General features: G+C 41.5%; 2 protein-coding genes across 3 annotated transcripts in view; one reads left to right on the top strand and one right to left on the bottom strand.

Moving 5' to 3' along the window:
• Positions 1–22,990, bottom strand: part of STAMBP (STAM binding protein) — a 762,428-nt gene that overhangs the window by 70,234 nt on the left and 669,204 nt on the right. The window lies entirely within an intron of this gene.
• Positions 531–22,340, top strand: DUSP11 (dual specificity phosphatase 11). Of its 2 annotated transcripts, none has more exons than XM_080686243.1 (9): positions 531–764; positions 3,737–3,812; positions 7,366–7,497; positions 12,647–12,770; positions 15,434–15,494; positions 17,119–17,165; positions 17,436–17,511; positions 18,272–18,457; positions 21,869–22,340. In XM_080686243.1, exons 1-9 carry the CDS (start codon positions 664–666, stop codon positions 22,065–22,067), a joined length of 1,002 nt encoding a protein of 333 aa, XP_080542369.1. In that variant the 5' UTR covers positions 531–663; the 3' UTR covers positions 22,068–22,340. The 2 variants fall into 2 exon arrangements, with proteins under 2 accessions (XP_080542369.1, XP_080542370.1); XM_080686244.1 differs by having other exon boundaries at positions 543–764; positions 12,698–12,770.

The raw sequence follows: 22,990 nt of genomic DNA on the forward strand, positions 1-22,990 counted from the left end.
GTGTTTAAGGATGTTTGCATTGCAGCCTGTTAATGGAGGGCAAAATAACTGCAACCAACTGAAAGTCCATCAGTATTGGACTGGTTATATAAATTATGGTGCTCACAATCAGTGCAATACTATGCAACCATTAAAAATAATAGAATGGATGTACACATAAATTGACCTGAAATAATCTTTTTGTAGATATATTGTAGAATGTATATTGTATGGTGATTTTGTATAAAATAGAGGGTATCCAGATTTGAATTAATAAATATTTATATACACTACACAATAAGTGTGAATGTAAGCACTTGGAAAACATGTGGAAGGACCGCGCTGGGAACTGGGGAGTGGGACTTCACTTTTCACTCCATGGGCTGCAGTATTGAGCTCTGAAGGGTCTGTACATGGACTCATGGACCTGTGCTACCGGCCGCCGGCTAAGGAGGGCGCCATAGCCACTGGAGTCCTGTTTACTAATCCCGCTTTTCATGCAGCCTGCGCGTGACGTCATCACCATGGGCGGCGGCGCGTGCGCGTTAGCCAGGAGCCTGGTGGGAGGTGCCTGCGTAGTGTCGGTGTAGGAGCTTCCGGTGGAGGATCTTGTTTTGGGTCCAGGGAGTTGGGCTGGGGACGTTGGCGCTCTTGGCGTTGGGCGAGCGGACTCTTGGGGTCCACATGAGCCAATGGCATCGTGCCCACAGCGGCAGGGGCCGGGGACGCGCCTTTTCTGGACGATCTTCGGCCAAGAAGAAGGGCGGGAACCACATCCCCGAAAGGTAAGGTGGCTTGGCCCCTGGGCGTGGCCCTTCCAGCTCCGAGTCCCCAGGCCTGGCCTCATCTCTCCTGGTCTCTGCCTGTTTGCGTCGCCTCACGCTCCAGCCTTCCGCCCTTTGCTAGGAGGCTTTCATCCTGTCGCTGCCCCGTCCACAGGAGTTGAAACGGACCGTCTGAGTTTCTGACTTTTCTATATATTTTTGTTGATTTCAGAGGGGAAGGGAGAGGGGGAGAGAGAGAGATAAAAACATCAATGAGAATCATTAGCGGCCTCCTGCACGCCCCCCATTGGGGATCAAGCCGGCAACCTGGGCATGTGCCCCGACGGGGAATCTAGCCCCTGGAATCTAACCGCTGGAATCTAACCCTGACCTCCTGCTGGGCTCCCATCTTTTTTTAAAAATATATATATATATATTTTATTGATTTTTACAGAGAGGAACGGAGAGGGATAGAGAGTTAGAAACATCAATGAGAAAGAAACATCCATCAGCTGCCTCCTGCACACCTCCTACTGGGGATGTGCCTGCAACCAAGGTACGTGCCCTTGACAGGAATCGAACCTGGGACCTTTCAGTCCCCAAGCCGACGCTCTATCCACTGAGCCAAACCTGTTAGGGCTGGGCTCCCATCTTTTTAAAAGCTAGGTTCTGCCAGGATGCTGGGGGGACATCTGTAATACTCTCAATAAAAATAAATTTTTAAAAATTAAAAGGAAAAAATATAGAAAAGTGAGGCCCTGCCCATTGCCCTTTCAGGTGAAATGTAGGATTGCTTTTTCAGATGGGGCTGTCAGTTTTGGGGATACTCGTTAATTACCAAAATAGAGGCCCCCCCCCCCCTTAATTCTAGAAGTTGTGGTATTTTGACACAGAAAATGTACTATTAAGTTTGAGTTTAAAACCCACCAGTATCACTGAAACCGGTTTGGCTCAGTGGATAGAGCGTCAGCCTGTGGACTGAAAGGTCCCAGGTTCGATTCCGGTCAAGGGCACGTACCTTGGTTGCTGGCACATCCCCAGTAGGAGGTGTGCAGGAGGCAGCTGATCGATGTTTCTAACTCTCTATCCCTCTCCCTTCCTCTCTGTAAAATATCAGTAAAATATATTCAAAAACAAAAACCCACCAGTATCGTTGAACTTTTAACCAAAAAAGTTGGTTTGTATTGTTTCCAGGAATGACAAAGGGCATACTGTTGCTTCTTAATTTTTCTATAGGTTCAAATGATTAATGTTGAGCCTTTGCTTATTTTAAGTACAGTGAGCCCTTCTTCACTCCTTGACACCTTCCTATCCTCCACCTCATACCTCATTAAGTCCCCTTTATTTTATCTCCTGAAAATATTGGAATATTCCTGTTTCTCTCCCTCAGCATCCTAATACAGAACTTGCTGTTAGGTCCTCGATTGCAGTTAAGTCCTCATTATTAGAAGTATATCCATCTACTCTTGTTTCCTTCCAGTCCATTCTTCACATAGCAAATATTTTTAATAGGCAAATTGGAACATTGCTTATAAACATCACTCACTCAAAATCATGTTTCAAGAAAAAACAAACTCTTTACCTTGGCTTTTAAGACTCTACTCTCTAGAATGCAGTCTGGTTCTCCAGCCCCAACTTGTACAACTTTTGCCCTCACTTCCAGAGCTTCAGATATACTGAATCAACCTTAGCTCATTCTAACTCATCGGACAGAAGTCAGCTCAAATATTTCTTCTCACTGTGACTCCTAGCATTATTAAGCGAAGTTCAGTGTCACTGTTCTATTGGGTTTTCTTTTTGCCAGGTGAACTCGAAGTTCCTTACTGATCCATTATTATGACATCAGTTGTATGAGGACTAAAAGTAAACTGAAGTGAAAGAATTGAGTTTAAACTATTTCAGTTAAGATCTATGTATTTACTAGGGGCCCGGTGCACAAAATTCGTGCAGCAGGGGGTCCCTCAGCCCAACCTGCACCCTCTCCAATCTGGGAGCCCTCAGGGGATGTCCTACTGACGGCTTAGGCCTGCTCCCTGTGGTTCTCTGCTCTCTGCGGACCTGCCTGCTTGACGCCACCGCAAGCCCTGGTGTCTGCTCTCTGTGGGGGCCTGCTTGCTGTTAGCCGCCGGGGCCAGGGGCAAGTAGGGCCCTGCTGTCTGCTCTCTGTGGGGGCCCTGCTGTCTGCTCACTCGCTGCAGGGGACGTTCCCACCCCGCCCCTGGCTGCTCCGCACCTGCGCGCATAGGCCCGGAGTGGCCAGGGTGTCGTTCTGGGACCCCAGCCGCTCCAGGCCTACACGCAGGCCTACAGGCTCAGAGTGGCCTGGCTCCCGAGGACGCCTGTCCCCGGGACACTGGCCGCTTGGTGTCGGCGCGTGCATAAGTGGCCACGAATGTTCCCGCCCCGCCCCTGCCTGCTCTGCGCCTGCGCGCGTAGACCCGGAGTGGCCAGGGGTCGTTCCAGGACCCCGGCTCCTCCAAGCTTATGTGTGGGCCTACAGGCTCAGAACAGCTTGGGTCCCGAGGACGCCTGTCCACGGAACACAGGCCGCTTGGCGCCAGTGCGCGCGCAAGTGGCCGCCCGCACCCAGCCGCTCTGCACCTGCATATGCAAATTAACCCCCATCTTTGCTGGGTCAATTTGCATACTCCTGATTGGCTGGTGAGCGTCACAGAGGTATGGTCAATTTGCATAGTTTTCTTTTATTAGTGTAGATGCCACCCTAGTATTCAGGACCAGGCTAGGTTTTATCAGGGATATAGAAGTTCTGGCAGTCTCTGGTGTTAGGTATTCCTCATTTGTTGAGATCTTTGCACTGTTTGGTGCCTTGTACCTGTTTTCAAGATGGGGAAACAGGAAGAGAGGAAGTACAGGTAACTCGGTGGGGATGAATAAGTGGAGCAGCAAAGCAAAGGGAAGAGGGGACTGAGGTGTCCTCAGTCTGTGCTGGGAGAAAGGCTGAGAGAATTTGGCTAACACAAATGTGTTAACAGGTGGCAAGACTATCTCCCTGTTGGACAGAGGATGCCTGGGACTCGTTTCATTGCTTTCAAAGTTCCTTTGAAAAAGGTAAGCAAAAATTAACCAGTTAACTGCCACGCATCCAAAACGGAAACCATCCCCACACGCCATGATATTTTGAATTTAATTAAAAAAATAAATTTGCAATGAATATTATAAAAATAAATATATTACTCACAATTTGGGTGTTCTTGAATATTTTAAGCTGAAAATTCTCACAAAAAATGATTTTAAAGTTGGTCAGGGCTGCCACTAGGGAAAACATTTTTTATAGACGTGCGTGGCGTGTGGGGAAGGTCCACCATTTGTGTCCATAGACGCTAATGGTGTACAATTAATTAATTCAATATTTTTTTAGAATTCTGAATTCACCATATAGAACAGTGATTCTCCATTCCGTCACACTCCATTTTCTCTTTTTATAGCATAAACTTTGTATTTTGCCTTTTAATATCCTGAAATTCATAGATACTAGTAAATACAAGCTACTTCCATACTTAATTAAAAAAAAAAATCAGTGTAGTGCTGTAACTATAATACAAGGAAGAAATAAAAGAATTTACAATTAAGTAACGTATATTTCAATATGTAAATATTTAAGCGTAACTATATTAGAAATAGAGAAATAGTCAGTTACTTGCTTCATGAATGCAAAAATTGCAAATGCAGACTCAGTTAGGTGGGTGATATTGCCTTAGTCATAGGAGTTTCCTTGACAGTGAACAGCTCTTAGTAGATTTCCAAATAAAACCAAGTTCATCCTTCACTTGGTTAATAAGGTGATTACTATCCTGGAAAATTCAATGTACATTAAAACCCTTCGTGTTTGTTTGTGAAATGAAGTTCGTTTCTAAGGCTTCGATAATTATGAATAGTTTTTTCACTTATATGAATGTTGAGTAGGGAATTCAAGAGACATTCAGGTATGCGCCACACTTGTAGGACTGTTCTCTGAGTTTGACAAGATGTCTAGCTCCATGACCCCACCCACTACATACCATTAAGACCCTTTGCTCCCATCATCACAACCAAAAAAATGCCCTTGGTCAGCAAAATTAGGATTTCAGCATGGAAATTTTGAAAATTGTTTTTGTTTGTTTGTTTTTTCCATTGAGGAGAGAGGGAAAGGGAGAGAGAAGCATTGATGTGAGAGAGAACATGGAACAGTTTCCTTCCTTTAGGTGTATGGGATGACGCTCTAACCAGCTGAGCCACACCAGCCAAGGCTGAAAATTGTATTTTTGTTTGACCTAACAAAGGAATAGATGGGGAAAGCATTTGACCAATATAAAAATGGTGAGCAGAGATTCCATGTCTCATTAAACTGCCCAGCATAGCATGGATTAGCATCAGAAAAAGTCCACTTTATTTTATTTTTCCGGTTTTTTTTGTTGTTGTTGTTTTGTTTTTTAGAAAAGGTCTACTTTAAATGTATTGGGAATTTATTTAATTTGTAACTCATATGATGTCATTATAAAAAGCCACTTCTAGCTCTGTGTACTTAAGTGATTTCATTCAGTGTTGGGATTAAGACACCACAAAGCTGTATAACTACTCCCAGGGCAGTCTAACCTATTCATGCAGTAGGATTAGGGAGATGCATTACCCGTGTAGAAGTCAAATGTGACATTGGTTTCCTGTGTGTTTTATGGAATTCACCTAAGGAAAAGTCACCTCCATACTTGATAATCACTTGTTAAACACTCTGGAATATAAAATAGAATATGTTAAGTGTCAAATGCCATGGCCAGAAATAGCTAAGAATTCAAAAGAGTGGGAAATGATAACAGGGTTAATCAATGAAGACTTCCTAAAGGGTTGTGACTTAGTTATTGCTCAGATACCTGGAGATGATAATTGATCCATCAGCTCCAAATCTTCAAGAAACTGGAGAAATTGTATGTCTTGTTGTAATTAATTTAGTCTTTAAAACTTTTATAATATTATGTGGAAGACTCGACATTATAAATCAGTTAAATCTTCCTACATTCATTCATAAACTTAACTTCATCTCAAATGGTCTGATTCTGAAACTCGTATAGAAAAATACACTTAAATAGCCAGGAAAATTCCCCAAAAGAATAATAATGGTGGAGGGCGATCTTCTAGCCCTACCAGTAATTAAGTACAGGAGATTTCTAGGTTAGTGCAACTATTCTGTGTGACACTGTAAGGGTAAATACATGTCCTTATAAATTGCTCAAACCCAGCCCTGGCAGAGTGGCTCAGTTGGTTGGAGTATTGTCCAGTACACCAAAAGGTTGTGGGTCCAATTCCTGGTCAGGACACATACGTAGGTTGCAGATTTGATCCTTGGTCGGGGGCAAGTGATTCATGTTTCTCTTAACATCAATCTTTCTTTCTCTTCATCCCCTTTCCCCCCTTCTCTCTAAAAATACCTTTGGGTGAGTATTTTTTAAAAATCAGTTAAAACCCATAGAATTACAATGCAGAGCGACTCAATGGAAAATATAGACATTAATTGGTAATGATGTGTCATTATTGATTCTAACAAATGTACTACACTGATATGGAATGTTGATATTTGGGAAGGCTGTGTGGGGTGAAGGAGAGAGTGTTTAAGTGAGAACTCTTTACTTTCTGCTCAGTTTTACTGAACCTAAGCGTGCTCTAAAAACGCATGTATTTATTAAAAAAAAAAAAAAAAACACAACAACACACACCTTTATTGTCACTTGAATAACCAATAAGATCTGTGGAACAGAAGACACAAATAAGCCAAATACATAAAGACTATTTAGCAATTAAAGTCTTTCTTCATATACACATTTAAGAACTATTATAAGTGCCTCTTTATAGGCACTTCACTTGGTGCTGAGATACATGGGACAAAATTGATGTGGTCCTTGCCTTCTGGGAGTTCTATGGTCTGGTTAGGAGACCAACCTGAAACAAACACAGAAGTAAATATATAGATACGAGCTTATTTTCTTACCTCTAGTCTGTCTGGAAGAAAGGATTGTAATATTGCTTGTAAATTACAGAAACGTGAAAACTTTCCTTTGAATCTTATTGTATACTAGAGGCCCGGTGCATGAAAATTCATGCCCTGGAGGTGGGGGGGTCCCTCAGCCCGGCCTGCCCCCTCTCACAGTCCGGGAGCCCTCAGGGGCGGGAGGCGACCCAGTGATCAGGGGAAGGCGACGCCCCCATCACATCTCTGCTGCTGCCACTGCTGGCAGCTCAAGCCTCAACCGGCCCTGGTTACCTGGACCTCGGGCGGCCCTGGGCAGCCGGGCAGCCGCCATCCGAGGCTTGCCTGTGCCTCAGGCTGGCCCTGGGGGGCTGGAGGGCTGAGGGTACTGGGGGACTCCGGAGGCAGGTGCAAGGCGGGGCTGAGGGAACTGGGCACCGCCATCTTGTGTCTGTGGGCACCGCCATCTTTGAGGGCGTGACCGTCAATTAGCATATTCCCTCCTTATTGGCTGTGGGCGACGCCATCTTTGCAATGACATGAGGGTCAATTAGCATATTCCCTCTTTATTAGATAGGATCAGCAGCACAGGGCTTGAATAAATGGGTAATATAATACAGAATTTTAAATACCCTTTGCTGTTTGTTATTTTATTTTCTCTGACAGAGTTTTGAAGAAAAACTTGCTCCAGAAGAACGCTTTTCCCCCTTGGACCTTTTTAACAAAATCCAAGAACAAAATGAAGAACTTGGACTGATTATTGATTTAACATATACTCAGCGCTATTATAAACCAGAGGTAACTTGAAAAGAACCTTCTTTTCTGATACTATAATAGTTTATAGTAATTAGTAGTTATCACCTTATGCCAAAGTGAATCCATGCCTTCTTTCATGGGTAGTAATTGAAAAAGGAAACCAACTGGTTTCCTTAATTAAACGTTTTTAATTGCTGTCTCAAAATGAGATGAAAGACATGAATTAAACTAATATTTGGCAGTAGGCTTTGTATGTGATTAAGAAATTCTATAAGCAACCATGTTCTATATTTTGAAAAGGAAGTAAACTTTTCAAAGAATAGTAGAAGCCTAAAAGAAAAGAAAGGAATGTTCATTATGTCTTTAGCCTTTATTTTAATATATTTTATTGATTTTTTATAGAGAGGAAGGGAGAAGGATAGAGAGTTAGGAACACTGATGAGAGAGAAACATCAATCAGCTGCCTCCTGCACACCCCCTACTGGGGATGTGTCCACAACCAAGGTATATGCCCTTGACCGGAATCGAACCTAGCCGACGCTCTATCCCAGGGGTGGGCAAACTTTTTGACTCGAGGGCCACAATGGGTTCTTAAACAGGACCGGAGGGCCGGAACAAAAGCATGGATGGAGTGTTTGTGTGAACTAATATAAATTCAAAGTAAAGGAGCAGAGGGGAGAGCAAGAGAACTGGATAGAGCAGCCGGATCCGGCCCGTGGGCCGTAGTTTGCCCACAGCTGCTCTATCCCCTGAGCCAAACCGGTTAGGGCTAGCTTTTATTTTAAGCAGTTGCCTTAGCATGTGTAAGCATCACAGTAAAAGACAAGTTGTTCTCAAAGTTGTATACTTTCTTTCCTACAATCTTTTGATGTAATATAGAAACTCATATATATTCTGTTGGTCCATTTGGCATATCAGTGAGAAAGACATGCTCCTTTTAACCAGTTCCATGGCCTTGGGAAACAATAACACGTAATGTTTGCTAATGCTTGTGTAGCAATTAGCCATTGGGAAAGTACTTTCACATACCTTAACTTAGTAATCCGCACAACAGTCCTCAGCTAATGAGATAGTAGTAGTACTGATATTTCCTATTGAGAACTTATTCTTCACTAAGCTCAAAAGATAAGTGATTACAATTACGAATTTTACAGATGTTGAAACAGGCTCAGAAAAAGAAAAACGAACTCAGGTTATTCCTTTTTCTTATTAATATGTAAATAATATTTATTTTAACCATTCACAAGTGTACAAATTCAGTAGCATTAAATACATTCACAATGTATATAACCATCACCACTGTCAATAATCAAAACTTTCATCCTCAACAAAAGCACTTGTTACTAGAGAATCATACTTCCAGGTCACTCGTGGGAGCGAGGTTCTTGTGATAACTTCAGAAAATGAATTTTCTAAGATCTGCATGGGAGGATGGGATGTGGAAGAAGGCATTTGCATGAAGTTACATTTCTTGGGTTCCAAAGTTTCTGCCCCCGTAAGCCAGCCCTGGAAAGGGTGCAGCCGGGTTCCAGCAGAGCCAGAAACAAGAGCAGTGGCTAGAGTTTCCGTTTCATGTTGCAGCCAGATGTGGCTCACCATTCAAGTTAATTCAAGTCCATTAGTCCATGTGTGTGGAGCAGGAGCCCCCTGCAGCAGAAGTCCCAAGAGGACCTGCATGTGAGAGAGAGAGCGTGCACTTCCTTTGGAAGTGTAAATATTTAAGTATTTCGTGCTTGCAAGTGGCCACACCCATCTTGGCCATTAATTTGTTCCCAGGTATGACTGGCAGACAAGTAGGCACCTTCCCACATCATTCAGACCTTACTGAGCTTGCATCTAAACTGCTTTGTCCAGCCCCTCCCCCCATCGATCAGCAGGGAGCAGACTTGGAGAATGTTAAATGTAGCTTTATGGCAAAGCTGTGCAAATGGTATGCCTATATCTAGTCTTCCCTTTCCTCCTTTTCTGCTAAATAATAACCAGGCTATTACAACGGCATCTTACTGAACCATTAAACAATAACAACCTCATTTCCCCTCTCCTCAGTCCCTAGTAACCTCTTCTATTTTCTGTCTCTATGAATTCGCCTATTCTAGGTACCTCATATAAGTGTTCATACATTTGTCTTTCTGTGTCTGGATTATTTCACTAAACAATGTTTTCAAGGTTCATCCATGATATAACATGTAACAAAATGGCATTCCGTTTTGATGGTGGAATAATCCATGTGTGTATATACCATATTTTGTTTATCTGTCCTTCTATTGATGGACCCTTGGATTGTTTCCACCTTTGGCTATTATGAATCATACTTCTGTGAACATGGGTGTACAAATATTTGTTCAAATCCCTGCTGCCCATTCTTCTAGATGGATAGATAGGAGTGGAATTAGTAGTTCTGTTTATCCTTTGAGAATCTGCCAGACTGTTTTCCACAGTGTCTTCTTGTTTTTAAATAATTATCATAAATTTTAAACATATATAGTAGTAGACATAACACTGTGTTTCATCTGTACTTCTACCTGTTTCTCTCCATTCCATATTATTTTGAAGTAGATCCCAGATATAGTATTTTACCTTGTACATTTTTGGTATGTATATTTAAAATAGACTTTATTCCTTAATATCATTCTTTAATATTAAATATCCAGTCTGCATGCAGATTTACAGTTACCTTCTCAATCTCATTAAAAAATTGTTTTTAAGAATTTGATTTGGATCCAAATAAGGTCCACACTTTACATTTGATTTTTAGGTCTCTGAAGTCTTATTTAATCTCGAGGTTCTCCCTCCATGTCTCCTTCACTTTCCTTTATTTCCCCCCTTGGATTTTATTTTTTGGAGAAACTAGTAGTTTATCTCCCATGATTTTAATGATTCTGTCTCCAGGTATTGTTAAAATATTCTCCAGTGCATTTATTTTAAACTAGAGGCCTGGTGCACGAAATTCACGCACTCGGGAGGGTCCCTCAGCCCGGCCTGTGCCATCCTGCAGTCCGGGAGCCCTCGGGAAATGTCCAACTGACAGCTTAGGCCTGCTCCCTGTGCAGTAGGACATCCTTAGAGCTGCCACGGAGGTGGGAGAGGCTCCCACCACACCGTCGCTGCGCTCGCCAGCTGTGAGCTCAGCTTCTGGCTGAGTGGCACTCCCCCTGTGGGAGCACACTGACCACCAGGGGGCAGCTCCTGCATTGAGCATCTGCCCCCTGGTGGTCAGTGTGCGTCATAGCAACCGGTTGTTGTGCCGTTTGGTTGATTTGCATATTAGCCTTTTATTATATAGGAAGATTGGTAGTTGGATCTAGAGCAGGGGTGGGCAAACTTTTTGACTCAAGGGCCACAATGGGTTCTTAAACTGGACCGGAGGTCCGGAACAAAAGCATGGATGGAGTGTTTGTGTGAACTAACATAAATTCAAAGTAAAGGAGCGGAGGGGAGAGCAAGAGAACCCTCCGCTCTTTCGGCTCCGCGGGCCGGATAGAACAGCCAAACGGGCCAGATCCGGCCCGCGGGCCGTAGTTTGCCCACGGCTGATCTAGAGGCTTGATCAGATTCAGGCTTGGTTTTTTGTTTTTGCTTTTATTCTTTGTAAGGCAGTTTCCTAGGTGATGATGTGTTCTTCCATGGAGGCATATAAGTGATGTGATGGCCTCTTTCTGTAATAGTAGCAGTCACTGATGACTGATACCTACATCCAGTAATTCATTTGGGGCTTCAAAAATGGTGAATTCTCTTGTTCTTTTTTCATTTGTTAGCTGGATATGTTTCTGTCAAAAGAAGCTTTCCCTCATCAGCTAATTGATTGCCCAGTTATAGAGACACGATTCTTCCTTCTTTAACAGTTTTTAAAATAATGAGTCGATTCACTAATATCTTCCAGTCATGACCAGTTAGATTTATTTAATTGTTTGTTTTGTTTCATTAGGAACTTCATTGCAATTATTCTTACTGAGGCACAAATCGAGGTCCTGTCTTTGGCACTTGGAGCTTCTGAATGTGGCCCCTGACATGTCATGATGCCATGACATCAGTTGTTCCTTTACTTTTCAGTTGGTCACAGTTAGGATATGTGTTTGTATGGTTTTGTTGTTGTTGTTTTAAATGGTTTTATTGATTTTGGAGAGAGAGAAGAGAGAGAAACATAGATTGGCTGCCTCCTGCACGCCCTCTACTGGGGATTGAGCCCGAAGCCCAGGCAAGTGCCCTGCCCAGGAATGGAACCTGAGACCCCTTGGTGCACAGGATGGTGCTCAACTGACTGAGCTACACTAGCGACGGATATATGGTATTTCTTTTATTTATTTATTTTTTAAACATATTTTATTGATTTTTTACAGAGAGGAAGGGAGAGGGATCGAGAGTTAGAAACATCAGATGAGAGAGAAACATCCAGCTGCCTCCTGCACATCTCCTACTGGGGATGTGCCCGCAACCAAGATACATGCCCTTGACTGGAATCGAACCTGGGACCCTTCAGTCCGTAGGCCGACGCTCTTTCCACTGAGCCAAACCGGCCAGGGCAATGTATGGTATTTCTTTTAAAAAATAGTTTTTATTGATTTTAGAGAGAGAGGAGGGAGGGAGAGAGAGAAAAACATTGATGTGAGAGAGAAACATCTTGGATTGGCTCCCTCCTGCATGTCCCTACCAGGGATCAAGCCCACAACCCCAGCATGTGCCCTGACCAGGAATCGAACCGGTGACCTTTATGTAAAATACATCACAGGTTCATACTGATATTTTTCTTTTAAGTTCAGAAGTGCAGGATTTTCATTATTTAACTTTCTCTGGGTTTTAATCAGTATCACTTTCTCCTATCTAGTTCTCAACAGTGCTTGAAATTACCTCAATCTAACAATTTAATTCCAGGTCTTCTGATTCTATTATACTTAAATCACAGTTGCTTTATGGTCCTTGAAATGTAAAATATTAGGTAGAATTATTTATATAACTTTCAGTTATTTATGCATTCATTCACATGAATTTTGCTTTCAGCGTTGTATACCTATTGACTAATGAAAATCTAGTGATACTTCTTGGTTGAAGCAGCTTTGGGAAAAATGGTTCTTTTATCAGAATTACTGACATACTAAGTTTATTATAATCTCTTGATTTATATTTTGGCTCTTCTAATTTTTAATTCTTCCCCTGCAAATAAAATAATATACATTTTAATGGTTTTGCCTTATAGGACTTACCAGAAACTATTCCTTACTTAAAAATTTATACGATTGGTCATCAGGTGCCGGATGATGACACTGTTTTAAAATTCAAATGTGCTGTTAATGGGTTTTTGAAAGAAAATAAAGATAATGGTGAGTTGTGTGTGTTTTTTTTTTCCCCCTCCTTACCTGGACTTTGGTATTCGTTTTTAATTAGGTTGGGAATTTTAAATATTTTTAACAGTTCCTATATTCGGCCTGTTGTATTTGATAATGCGGACCTATCAGGTGGTGGTAATAGGATAAGATGTTTGTTTTGTTTTGTTTTTTGTAAGAATAATGGAGTTCTTTGGGTTTTTTTTATTGATTTTTAGAGAGAAAAGGAGAGAAATGAAGGGAGAGAGAGGGAAACATTGATGAGAGAGAAACATCATTGATGAGCTGCATCCTGAATGCCCCCTACTGGGGATTGAGCCTGGAAACCCGGGCATGTGCCTTGACCAGAAATCGAATGACAGTGACCTTTTGTTTTTTGGGTCAATGCTTAACCACTGAGCCACACAGGCTGGACAAGATGTTTGTTCTTTTATGGTTAAAAATAAACAAATTAGTTTGGAAAGTGGGTTTAGTGAGAAATATGAACTGAATCAGCTTGTCTTTTTTTTTTTTTAGATATTTGAATGGGAAATATATAATCAAATTAAAATGTTCTTTTGTGTTATTTATTAAAAGGTTAGTAGTGGGTGGAAGAAAACATTAGAATCTTGGCATCTTAGAGTGGGTAAAAGAAAATAAAAGGTAAAGGTTTAGAGTGAGACAGACCCTTAGAAGCAAAATAAAATGGAGTGGACTAGGGCAGTGGTCGGCAAACTCATTAGTCAACAGAGCCAAATATCAACAGTACAACGTTTGAAATTTCTTTCGAGAGCCAAATTTTTTAAACTTAAACTTCTTCTAATGCCACTTCTTCAAAATAGACTTGCCCAGGCCGTGGTATTTTGTGGAAGAGCCACACTCAAGGGGCCAAAGAGCTGCATGTGGCTCGTGAGCCGCAGTTTGCTGACCACGGGACTAGTGGAATTGCATCCTCATCATTTGTATTTAAAACATTCCTGCTGTTTTTCCAATTTGGGCACAAGTAAGGAAGGTCATGGTCACCTCTTGTTAGTTTTCAGGTGGGAAGAACTTAAAAAGGCTGGTTTTCTTGTTCCTGCTTTAAGATCTACTTGACTGTGTTTGAAAGCACATCTCAGTAGCTTTTGAATTTTAAAGAATCAGTTGACTTTTTATGGCATGTAGCTATCAGAAGGAACATGGTGTTTGCCACATTTTAAGACTAAGGAACCTTTTTTTCTTTGGAAAACCACACATCGACAGGACAAAGTTTTCACTGTCCTCTTTCTAAATTTTTAAATTTCAAATGTGCTGTTAGTATAAGGGGTATACACTTTAGTATAAGGGGTATACACTTAATAAGTAAATCTGACATATTTTATATATATATGTATACACACACACACACACACACACATACATTCAGGGAGTAGGTGAGGAAGAATAGAGATAGATATGGGAAGATAAGGGGGTAGGAGGAAAGAGATAGACGGGATCAATGGGTTTTAAGATAAATTTTCAAACTATTACCTAGTCGCTTAATATAGGCACTAGTTCTTAACTATCTTAAGCCCTGGTCACAGATCTCTGTGCTTTAAATCTTGAGAGGCTAGACTTTGCCTGTGATAACCACAGCATCTACAGGGGAGATAAATGATCTTACTTGTATAAACTGTAGTCACAGAACCATTACCTCTTAAATGTTAGGGTGGAGCTGCTGGCCTGCTCACTGCTTCCAGGCTTCTGTGTGTGGAACTGGTACGCAGTATTCCATCTGTTCTCGTGAGGGCTAGAAGATCCATATGAGTGCATGAGGACGTGTTTGCAAGTCTTGGCCATGCACATGTTAATACCACGTGTAGTGTGCTGCATAGACTGACCCCATGTGGTCCGCTTGCATTGTGCTGACTTCACTGTGTCTTGCAGTGCTCCCTGCCCTAGCAGTCTCAGGACCTGGCATACAATCCATTCTACTACCCCTGCTCTAAGCCCCTCCCACAGATACCAGACTCACTGATGTAGAGGAGCACCCTATACAGTCCACTCACTAGACCTGGTAGACTCAGAAAATCAATTGATTCAGTAAACACTTAAGAGCCTATTGGGTTTATTGTTAGGGTGTGGGTATTTAGAGGTGAATAGCAGTTTTTGTTTTTCTCCAACTTTCCTTTTCTATAATTAAATCAGTTCAGACAAATGCGTTTTGTCTCAGTGGAGTTTTACTGTAAGTACCTAACCAGGCCTTCCACGGTCTATACCAGTGGTTGGCAAACTCATTAGTCAACAGAGCCAAATATCAACAGTACAACGATTGAAATTTCTTTTGAGAGCCAAATTTTTTAAACTTAAACTTCTTCTAACGCTAATTCTTCAAAATAGACTCGCCCAGGCTGTGGTATTTTGTGGAAGAGCCACATTCAAGGGGCCAAAGAGCTGCATGTGGCTCACGAGCCGCAGTTTGCTGACCACTGGTCTATACTATTGCATTTAATTGGAGGCAGTGAAAAATTTCCTAGGACAATGAATTTTGACTTTATAGTAGATCATTATAGTATGTTCCTAAAAACACATTTCTCTTCAGAGTCATTTATTTTCAGATAGTGGTAGTGTTGTGGTAACTTATAAATGTTACTCTTCAGAAAATTGTATAACTTGTTTCTAGGATACTTCATTTATTTAACGCTACATTCCCTGTTTTATAGATAGACTTATTGGTGTCCACTGTACCCACGGTTTAAACAGGACTGGCTACCTCATCTGCAGGTGAGTTGCCAACCCCAAGAGGCAGACCATGGCTAAGTTGTTTCATTTAAATAATATAAATTATTTGCAAAAATGCAATCCGTATAGAAATGTATGATGTAGAAAGCAAGCTTGTCCCCCACCCAGAGATTACCACCATTAATTACTACATATTTTTTCAGACTTTAAAAATGCATATCTAAGCATATACATGTAATTTAATAGTGTCATATTTAGACATTCTGTTTTATAATTTAATATATGGTGGACATTTTCCTATGAAAGTATTTGGAGACCTCATTTTTTTTAAGGTGCATTGTTCCTTTGCTTACTGATAAACATAAGAATCAGAAAATTTTCATATTATAAAACATTAAAATAATGAACATTCTTCTATGAACATCTTTGAATATATATGTTGTTGTCTCAGATAATTTCACTCAGAATGGAATTTCTGAATCAAAAAGTTTATTATGCTTTTTTTTCAATGTTGCTACAGTGTATTGATTTGTGTTTGTTCATTCAGAAAATATTTATTGAGCATCTGTTATATATAAGCAGTGTGCTGGGTGCTAGCAAAAAGACTTGTGAGACTTTGTGAGCAAAGAGACTTGACCTGCCCTTTGTGGATCCTAACAGTCTAGAGGGGGAATAGCTATTCAAGAATCATACCTATGCATATAGAATTACAAATAATGCAAGTGCCAAGAAGGAGAGGGACATGGATATGAAGAGAGCATATTAATAGGAGAATTTGACCTCATCATGGAGGTTAAAGAAGGTTTTATTGGGAGGTTTGATCTGATATCTGAAGGAATAGTAGGTATTACCTTAATAAGATAGGGACACTGGGGAGAGAATTCTAGGCATGAGGAAAAGTAAAGACCCTGTAACTAGAAAGCATATGCTGTGTTGGAGGAACTGGCCAGAGAGGCTGGGCCATGGAGGAAGTATGGCATTAAAATAGAGTAGAATAGGTAGGACCTAGATTGTGCAGTCCTATGTTTAAGATTTTAGACTTTATCTTAAAAGAAATAGAAAATCATTGAACTCTCTTCTTTGAGGGTGAGTTAGTGTAGAACATAATCAATTTGCCTTTTCAGCCTATTTTGGTATTGAGTGGAGAATACACTACAGGGGCACAAGCATGGAAGCAAGTAGACACATTAGGAGGCTTTTGTAGAAATTGAGGCATAATGGTGGCCTCACCCAGGGTGTGGTGGTCATTTTGGTGGACAGATGTGGACATATTCTAGAGAAAGCAGGTGATAGATTGTTTGGATTGGTGGTGGGTTGAAAATGAGGATAAGGAAGAAATGGCTGGCAATGATGGTGACTTTGAGTTTCTGGCCCATACAGTTGATTAAGTAATATTTTTTAGATAATACTTTTTAGATATGATATTAATTCCCCCCCTCCCCCAATTTGTCTTTTGCTGTTTGTTAATTGGCTCATTCCTACATCCTTGGAATAAAGCCTTTTTGTGATCATAGTATATCATCCTTTAATAATTATTGGATTAGATGTGCTGATATTTTCTTAGGATTTTTATATCTATTTTTATAAGTGAAATTGGACCTTTTCTGGAAAAAATTGGTTTTTAAATTTTTATATATAAATGACTCGAATTATATTGTTTTGTTAGGTATTTGATTGATGTAGAAGGCATGAGGCCAGATGATGCAATTGAATGTAAGTATGAAGGTTATCACTGTTTTTCTCTTTTTATAAAAGTTAGAGGTGGGAATGAAGATGAATTAAATTTTGGAAAAAGAAAAGTTAGTAATTCATTTGTTTTGACATAAGATAATCTTTTGCCAAAAGTTTATACAGGGATGTATTTAGAAATAATGCGCTCTAACAGCCTGAATAATTAGTCAATGAATTTCAGCTCTGATTTGCTTTCTCTGGAAAAGATTTGCTTTTTGTACAATTATTTCTAACAGTTCTTCCACTTCTAAGTATTCAATAGATGCCGGGGGCACTGCATAGAAAGACAAAACTACATTGAAGACCTTCAGAATGGTTCCATCAGAAGGTGAGTTGCATTTTACATGTGAGTTTAGGGAGTTTTGTTTTTATGTCATTACATTGCACATACCCATTCTTCTTGTAGCTTGTTTACTTGATCAGGGAAACCTAAACAAATAGGAAGCGGGGGAGGATGGGATGGTTACTTTCATGGGCCAAAATATCCTCTATAATAAAAGCCTAATATGCAAATTGTCCCCTTGGGTGGTCGTTCGACCGGGAGTTCGGCCGCTCGCTATGATGTGCGCTGACCACCAGGGGGTGGTGTGGAACATGGCAGGCGTCGGCGACGCAGTGCTGGCAGTGGGTGGCAGTGGAGGCACTGCCGGCCCCTATGGGCTCCGACAAGAGCGGGACTGCGGCGGGATGGTGGAGCAGGTGAGCGGGCGGCACCAGGCTAAGGTGGGTGTGAGCAGGGGCCGATCGTCCCGCCGATCACCCCACAGACAGCGACCAGTGGTGGCGGCAAAGGGGGTGAGGCCATCGCCCGGCTCCCAGGCGCTGAGGGAGCTGGGCGGGGGGCCCGTCCCCAATTGATCACCCCGTAGGTGGGATGGTGGAGCATGTGAGGGGGCAGTGCCAGGCCAAGACAGGGTGCCAGGTGGGGCTGTGAGGCTGGGGGCACGAGCTGGGGTCCAATCTCCACAGGCCACCCCGAGGGACCCCACCCATGCACAAATTCATACACCAGGCCTCTAGTAGACACTATATTGGCTACTAAATGTGGAAGGTAGTAATATTGTATGTAAAAAAACATTCTCTTTGAGGGATCGGAATTCCCGTGTATCCAGATCAAGTGGTTTTGAATACTCACCATATATGATGGAACCAGCCCACACCACTAATAATGCTGTTCATCAAGGACCTAGGAATAACATACATTGGACCCAAGGTTACCCAACACCTTCTCGCCATTTCCACACCCAGACACAAGATTTACAGCAGTCAGTAAGGTATGTTTGCTTTCCCTTTTTCTAGAATTGAAATAGAAGTGAATATTATTGCCGTAGCCAGTTTGGCTCAGTGGATAGAGCATTGACCTGTGGACTAAAGGGTCCCAGGTTCGATTCTGGTCAAGGGCACATGCCCAGGTTGCGGACTCAATCCCCAGTGGGGAGCGTTCAGGAGGCAGCCAGTCAATGATTCTCTCTCATTGATGTTTCTATCTCTCTCTCTCTCCCTCTTCCTTCCTCTCTGAAATTAATAAAAATATATTTTAAAAAAGAGAAGTGAATAGTATTATAAATTAGTGCAAACATATCTATATATATAAAAGCCTAAGCAACTATTTGACTGTTCAACTGGTAAGCTATGACACCACCAGGGGGCAGACACTCAATGCACAGGCATGGAACAGACTGATGAATCTCAGAGGGGAAGGGGGAGAGTGGGAAGAGATTAACCAAAGATCTTATATGCATACTAGAGGCTCAGTGCACAGATTCATGCACCGGTGGGGTCCCTAGACCTGGCCTGCACCCTCTCGCAATCTGAGACCCCCAGGGGATATCGGACTGCGGGTTTCGGCCCGATCCCCACAGGCCAGGCTGAGGGACCCCACCAGTGCATGAATCCGTGCACCAGGCCTCTAGTTACTATGATAATAAAAGCCTGATATGCTAAGTGTCCGGCTATTCATTCGACTGTTCGACCAGTCGCTGTGACATGCACTGACCACCAGGACAAACACTCCAACCGGTATGTTAGCTTGCTTCTGGGGTCCAGCCGATCGGGATTGGGCGAGATGGGCCGGACACACCCTGGAGCCCTCCCGCGGTCCCTCCCCGGCCGACTGGCCCCGATCAGGACTGGGCAAGACTGGCCAGACACGCCCTGGACGAATCCGTACACCGGCCGGTTTCGGCCCGTTCCCCGCAGGCCAGGCTGAGGCATCCTACCTGTGCACGTGCACTGGGCCTCTAGTATTATGATAATGGTGAGGAATTGGCATCTTCTTGCTGGACAGGGTCAACCACGAGGTATCTTTTCTTCATATTTTGCATTTAGAGCTGAAAATTCAAGTATAGTATGGGAAATATGTGACTTTTCAGAGACATTTGGGAAGGGGACTTAGAAATTTTCATTGTTTCTAACCTTAGTTTAAGCCATCAATTTGATGTCACTATCAGAAAGGATCTTGCATTCTTTGGCTACATTAATAGTCGTATTATTTTCAGAATAAGGAAGGTTGTTATTTAGAGTTAGTACAAATTATAGGGAAAATATAGTAAAAATTCCAGTAGAGAAATTTGCAAAGGATTTGAACAGTAAATCACAAACATACCAGTATTTTGACTTGGGAAATAGGAAAAAGCCTCAGAACAGTTAAAATAGCAAGGTTCTGCCGAAACCGGTTTGGCTCAGTGGATAGAGCGTCGGCCTGCGGACTGAAGGGTCCCGGGTTCGATTCTGGTCAAGGGCATGTACCTTGGTTGTGGGCACATCTCCAGTGGGAGTTGTGCAGGAGGCAGCTGATTGATGTTTCTCTCTCATCGATGTTTCTAACTCTCTATCCCTCTCCCTTCCTCTCTGTAAAAAATCAATAAAATATATATTTAAAAAAAAAAAATAGCAAGGTTCTATTCTTTACCTATTAATATAGCAACAGTTTTTATAAAGCTGTCCGGCATAGTGGTTGTCAGGCTGACCTGCATTTGCATCCTGGCTTTGCCCTTTACTCACTGTAATCTCGGTTAAGATTTCCAGATTTCTCTTTTCTTATTAATTAGATGTAGATTTTAAGAATACCTACCTCAGAGGGATTTTGTTGACCATTGTATGAACTGAAAAGTACTTTAGCACATTATAAATACTTTCAAGAAGATTTTAGCATTTTTGGAGTGTCATTGGATGCACCAAAAGGTCATCAGTTCAATTCCCAGTCAGGAGCATATGCCCAGGTTGTAGGATCGAACCCCAGTCTGGATGTGTGCAGGAGGCAACCAATCATTGTTATTCTCTCTCTCTGTCTGTCTCCTTACTTCTCTCTCTAAAAATCAGTTTTAAAAACACAGCACACTTAAAATGTTGCTTGTGTTGCCAGTGGCACTGAAAATTGGTACGGTCCTTTTGAAACATAACTTGATCGCCGTAAAAAATGCTCATACCTGGTAATTCCACATTGAGACTAAGGAAATACTTCAAAGTATGGAAAAAGTTACATTTATTTAATCATTCAGCACTTTTCTCAAACCTCCCTACTACATATCAGATACATCTAGGTACTCAGGATACAATAGTACATGTTCTGAGATGTTAAACCCAAAGTTATTTACCATGGTGAAAAAGTAGGTAACACCTTAACATTTCTAACAGTGAAGAATAGCTGGGTAAATTATGTCCATACTGTGACATTTTATAAAGCCATGAGGAATGTTAGCTCACTTATGCTAAGTAAAAATAATAGGTTATGATTTAACAGTAAAAAAAAGAAATTCTAGGGGGGAAAGATCAAAAAGGAAATATTAACCAGTCTAACTAGGTTAGGTAGGATTGAGAGTTAGGGGGGCAGAGAGCATTATTTTTCTTCCCTCAGATTTAAAATTTTTTTTGTGTGATTACATTCGATTTACTGATCTTGCTTTTGAGACAATTAGATTTAAATCTTTCTAAATTTGTTGCATGTACCATGGTTAGAATTTCTATGCTTTATAATTGATTTATATATCTATTTCTTTATAAAGTGAAAGCAGCTTTATGTTTTCAGAAGTAAATAGCTCGTTCTGTCTCATGCCAACCTGCCAGTCTTGGAAAGAAAGTGTCTGGCCCTGGCCGGTTTGGCTCGGTGGATGGGGCGTCGGCCTGCGGACTAAAGGGTCCCAGGTTTGATTCTGGTCAAGGGCATATACCTTGGTTGAGAGCACATCCCCAGTGGGTGGCGTGCAGAAGGCAGCTGATCAGTGTTTCTCTCTCATCGATGTTTCTGACTCTCTCTCCCTCTCCCTTCCTCTCTGTAAAAAAATCAGTGGAATATATATATATATATTTTTTAAATATATTTTATTGGTATTTCACAGAGAGGAAGGGAGAGGGATAGAGAGCTAGAAACATCGATGAGAGAGAAACATTGATCAGCTGCCTCTTGCACACCTCCCACTGGGGATGTGCCCGCAACCAAGGTACATGCCCTTGACCGGAATCGAACCCGGGACCCCTCAGTCCGCAGGCTGACGGCTGACGCTCTATCCACTGAGCCAAACCGGTTTTGGCAAGATGGATTTCTTAAAGAACTGAAAATCCAAAGATTAAGCAGTTTATTTGCTAAGGTCACACATGTAGAAAACAGTAGATCTATGTATTATTTTACAAAGCTCATTATATAGTTTATTAAAACTAATAGTTTATTACGTTTTGTTTTGTTTAAGAAAATTTTCACAGAATCAGAACATTTACCAGAGAGGCCATAACCCTCCACCCCCTGGTCCCCCCGGAGAGGACTATTCACAAGGAAGATACTCTTGGAATGTACAGCCAAATGCCAGTCAATTAGCCCAGAATCAGAGGTGGTGTCCTGGCAGTTACTATGGACTACCCTACCCAGCCTATTATGGATGGACCCAATGACGCAAACCTGTCCTGGATATCTATCGGGAGACAGCAGGACTGAAGATAGTTGGATGACTTTTTATACAATCAGGTCAAATGAGGTTTATAATCTATTTTTTTCTACCTTAAGTTCAAACATAAGACAAAATTATATTAATACTTAACTCTTTGCTGTTAAATTTACAGTATTTGCAATACTGAAGGAAATAATCTGTTGTTCAAGTCTTAATATTTTCAAAATAACGTTATTTTAGAACTGATCAAGTAATAAAGAACATCCATTGTACATAATTTTTAAAGATTCTATCTTTTCTGTGCATTTTCTTATGACTAAATTTGTGTTATGAATGTGTGTATACAAAAATTTCTAGTCATTTTCTATTATTGACCAATCATTAACGGTATTTGTTTTTTTGTTTTTGTTCTTACCCCTAACTATTCAAGATTTCTATTAAAATCTACCTAGGAGACAATCTCTTTGAAACCTAATCACTATTGGTATTAGTGGTGTTATTTTTGTGATTAGGCATTTCCTTCTTTGGTAATCTCTTGTGGGATTTGACCAACCTCCTTTCACTGAATTGTCAGGTATGCCATCTAACACAGGAGTGGATAAACATTTAGGGATTGATTGTCAATTGGACAAGAGCCTGATAAACCAGAATGTTGGGTAATTTACCAACATTTGTAATTGTTACCAACTGGGTAGAATACTCAGCAAACGTGAAAGCTTTCGTGGACTAGGAAGGTTGCGCAGAGAACAGAAGAGTGTACAGCACAAAGCCTGGGATATCTGCGAGGACTTGCATGGCTCCTTGAATTTTTGCTTCTCTACTAAATGTAACTGCTGGGATCTCTCTCCACTTGCCACTCACAGTGCAGTAGTGCCTTGACCTTGATGCTTTCTAAGTTTTCTCTTTGGCTGCTATACCTCTAGGACA

This window comes from Plecotus auritus (assembly GCF_963455305.1).
Source record: "Plecotus auritus genome assembly, chromosome: 8".
Lineage (NCBI taxonomy): Eukaryota > Metazoa > Chordata > Mammalia > Chiroptera > Vespertilionidae > Plecotus > Plecotus auritus.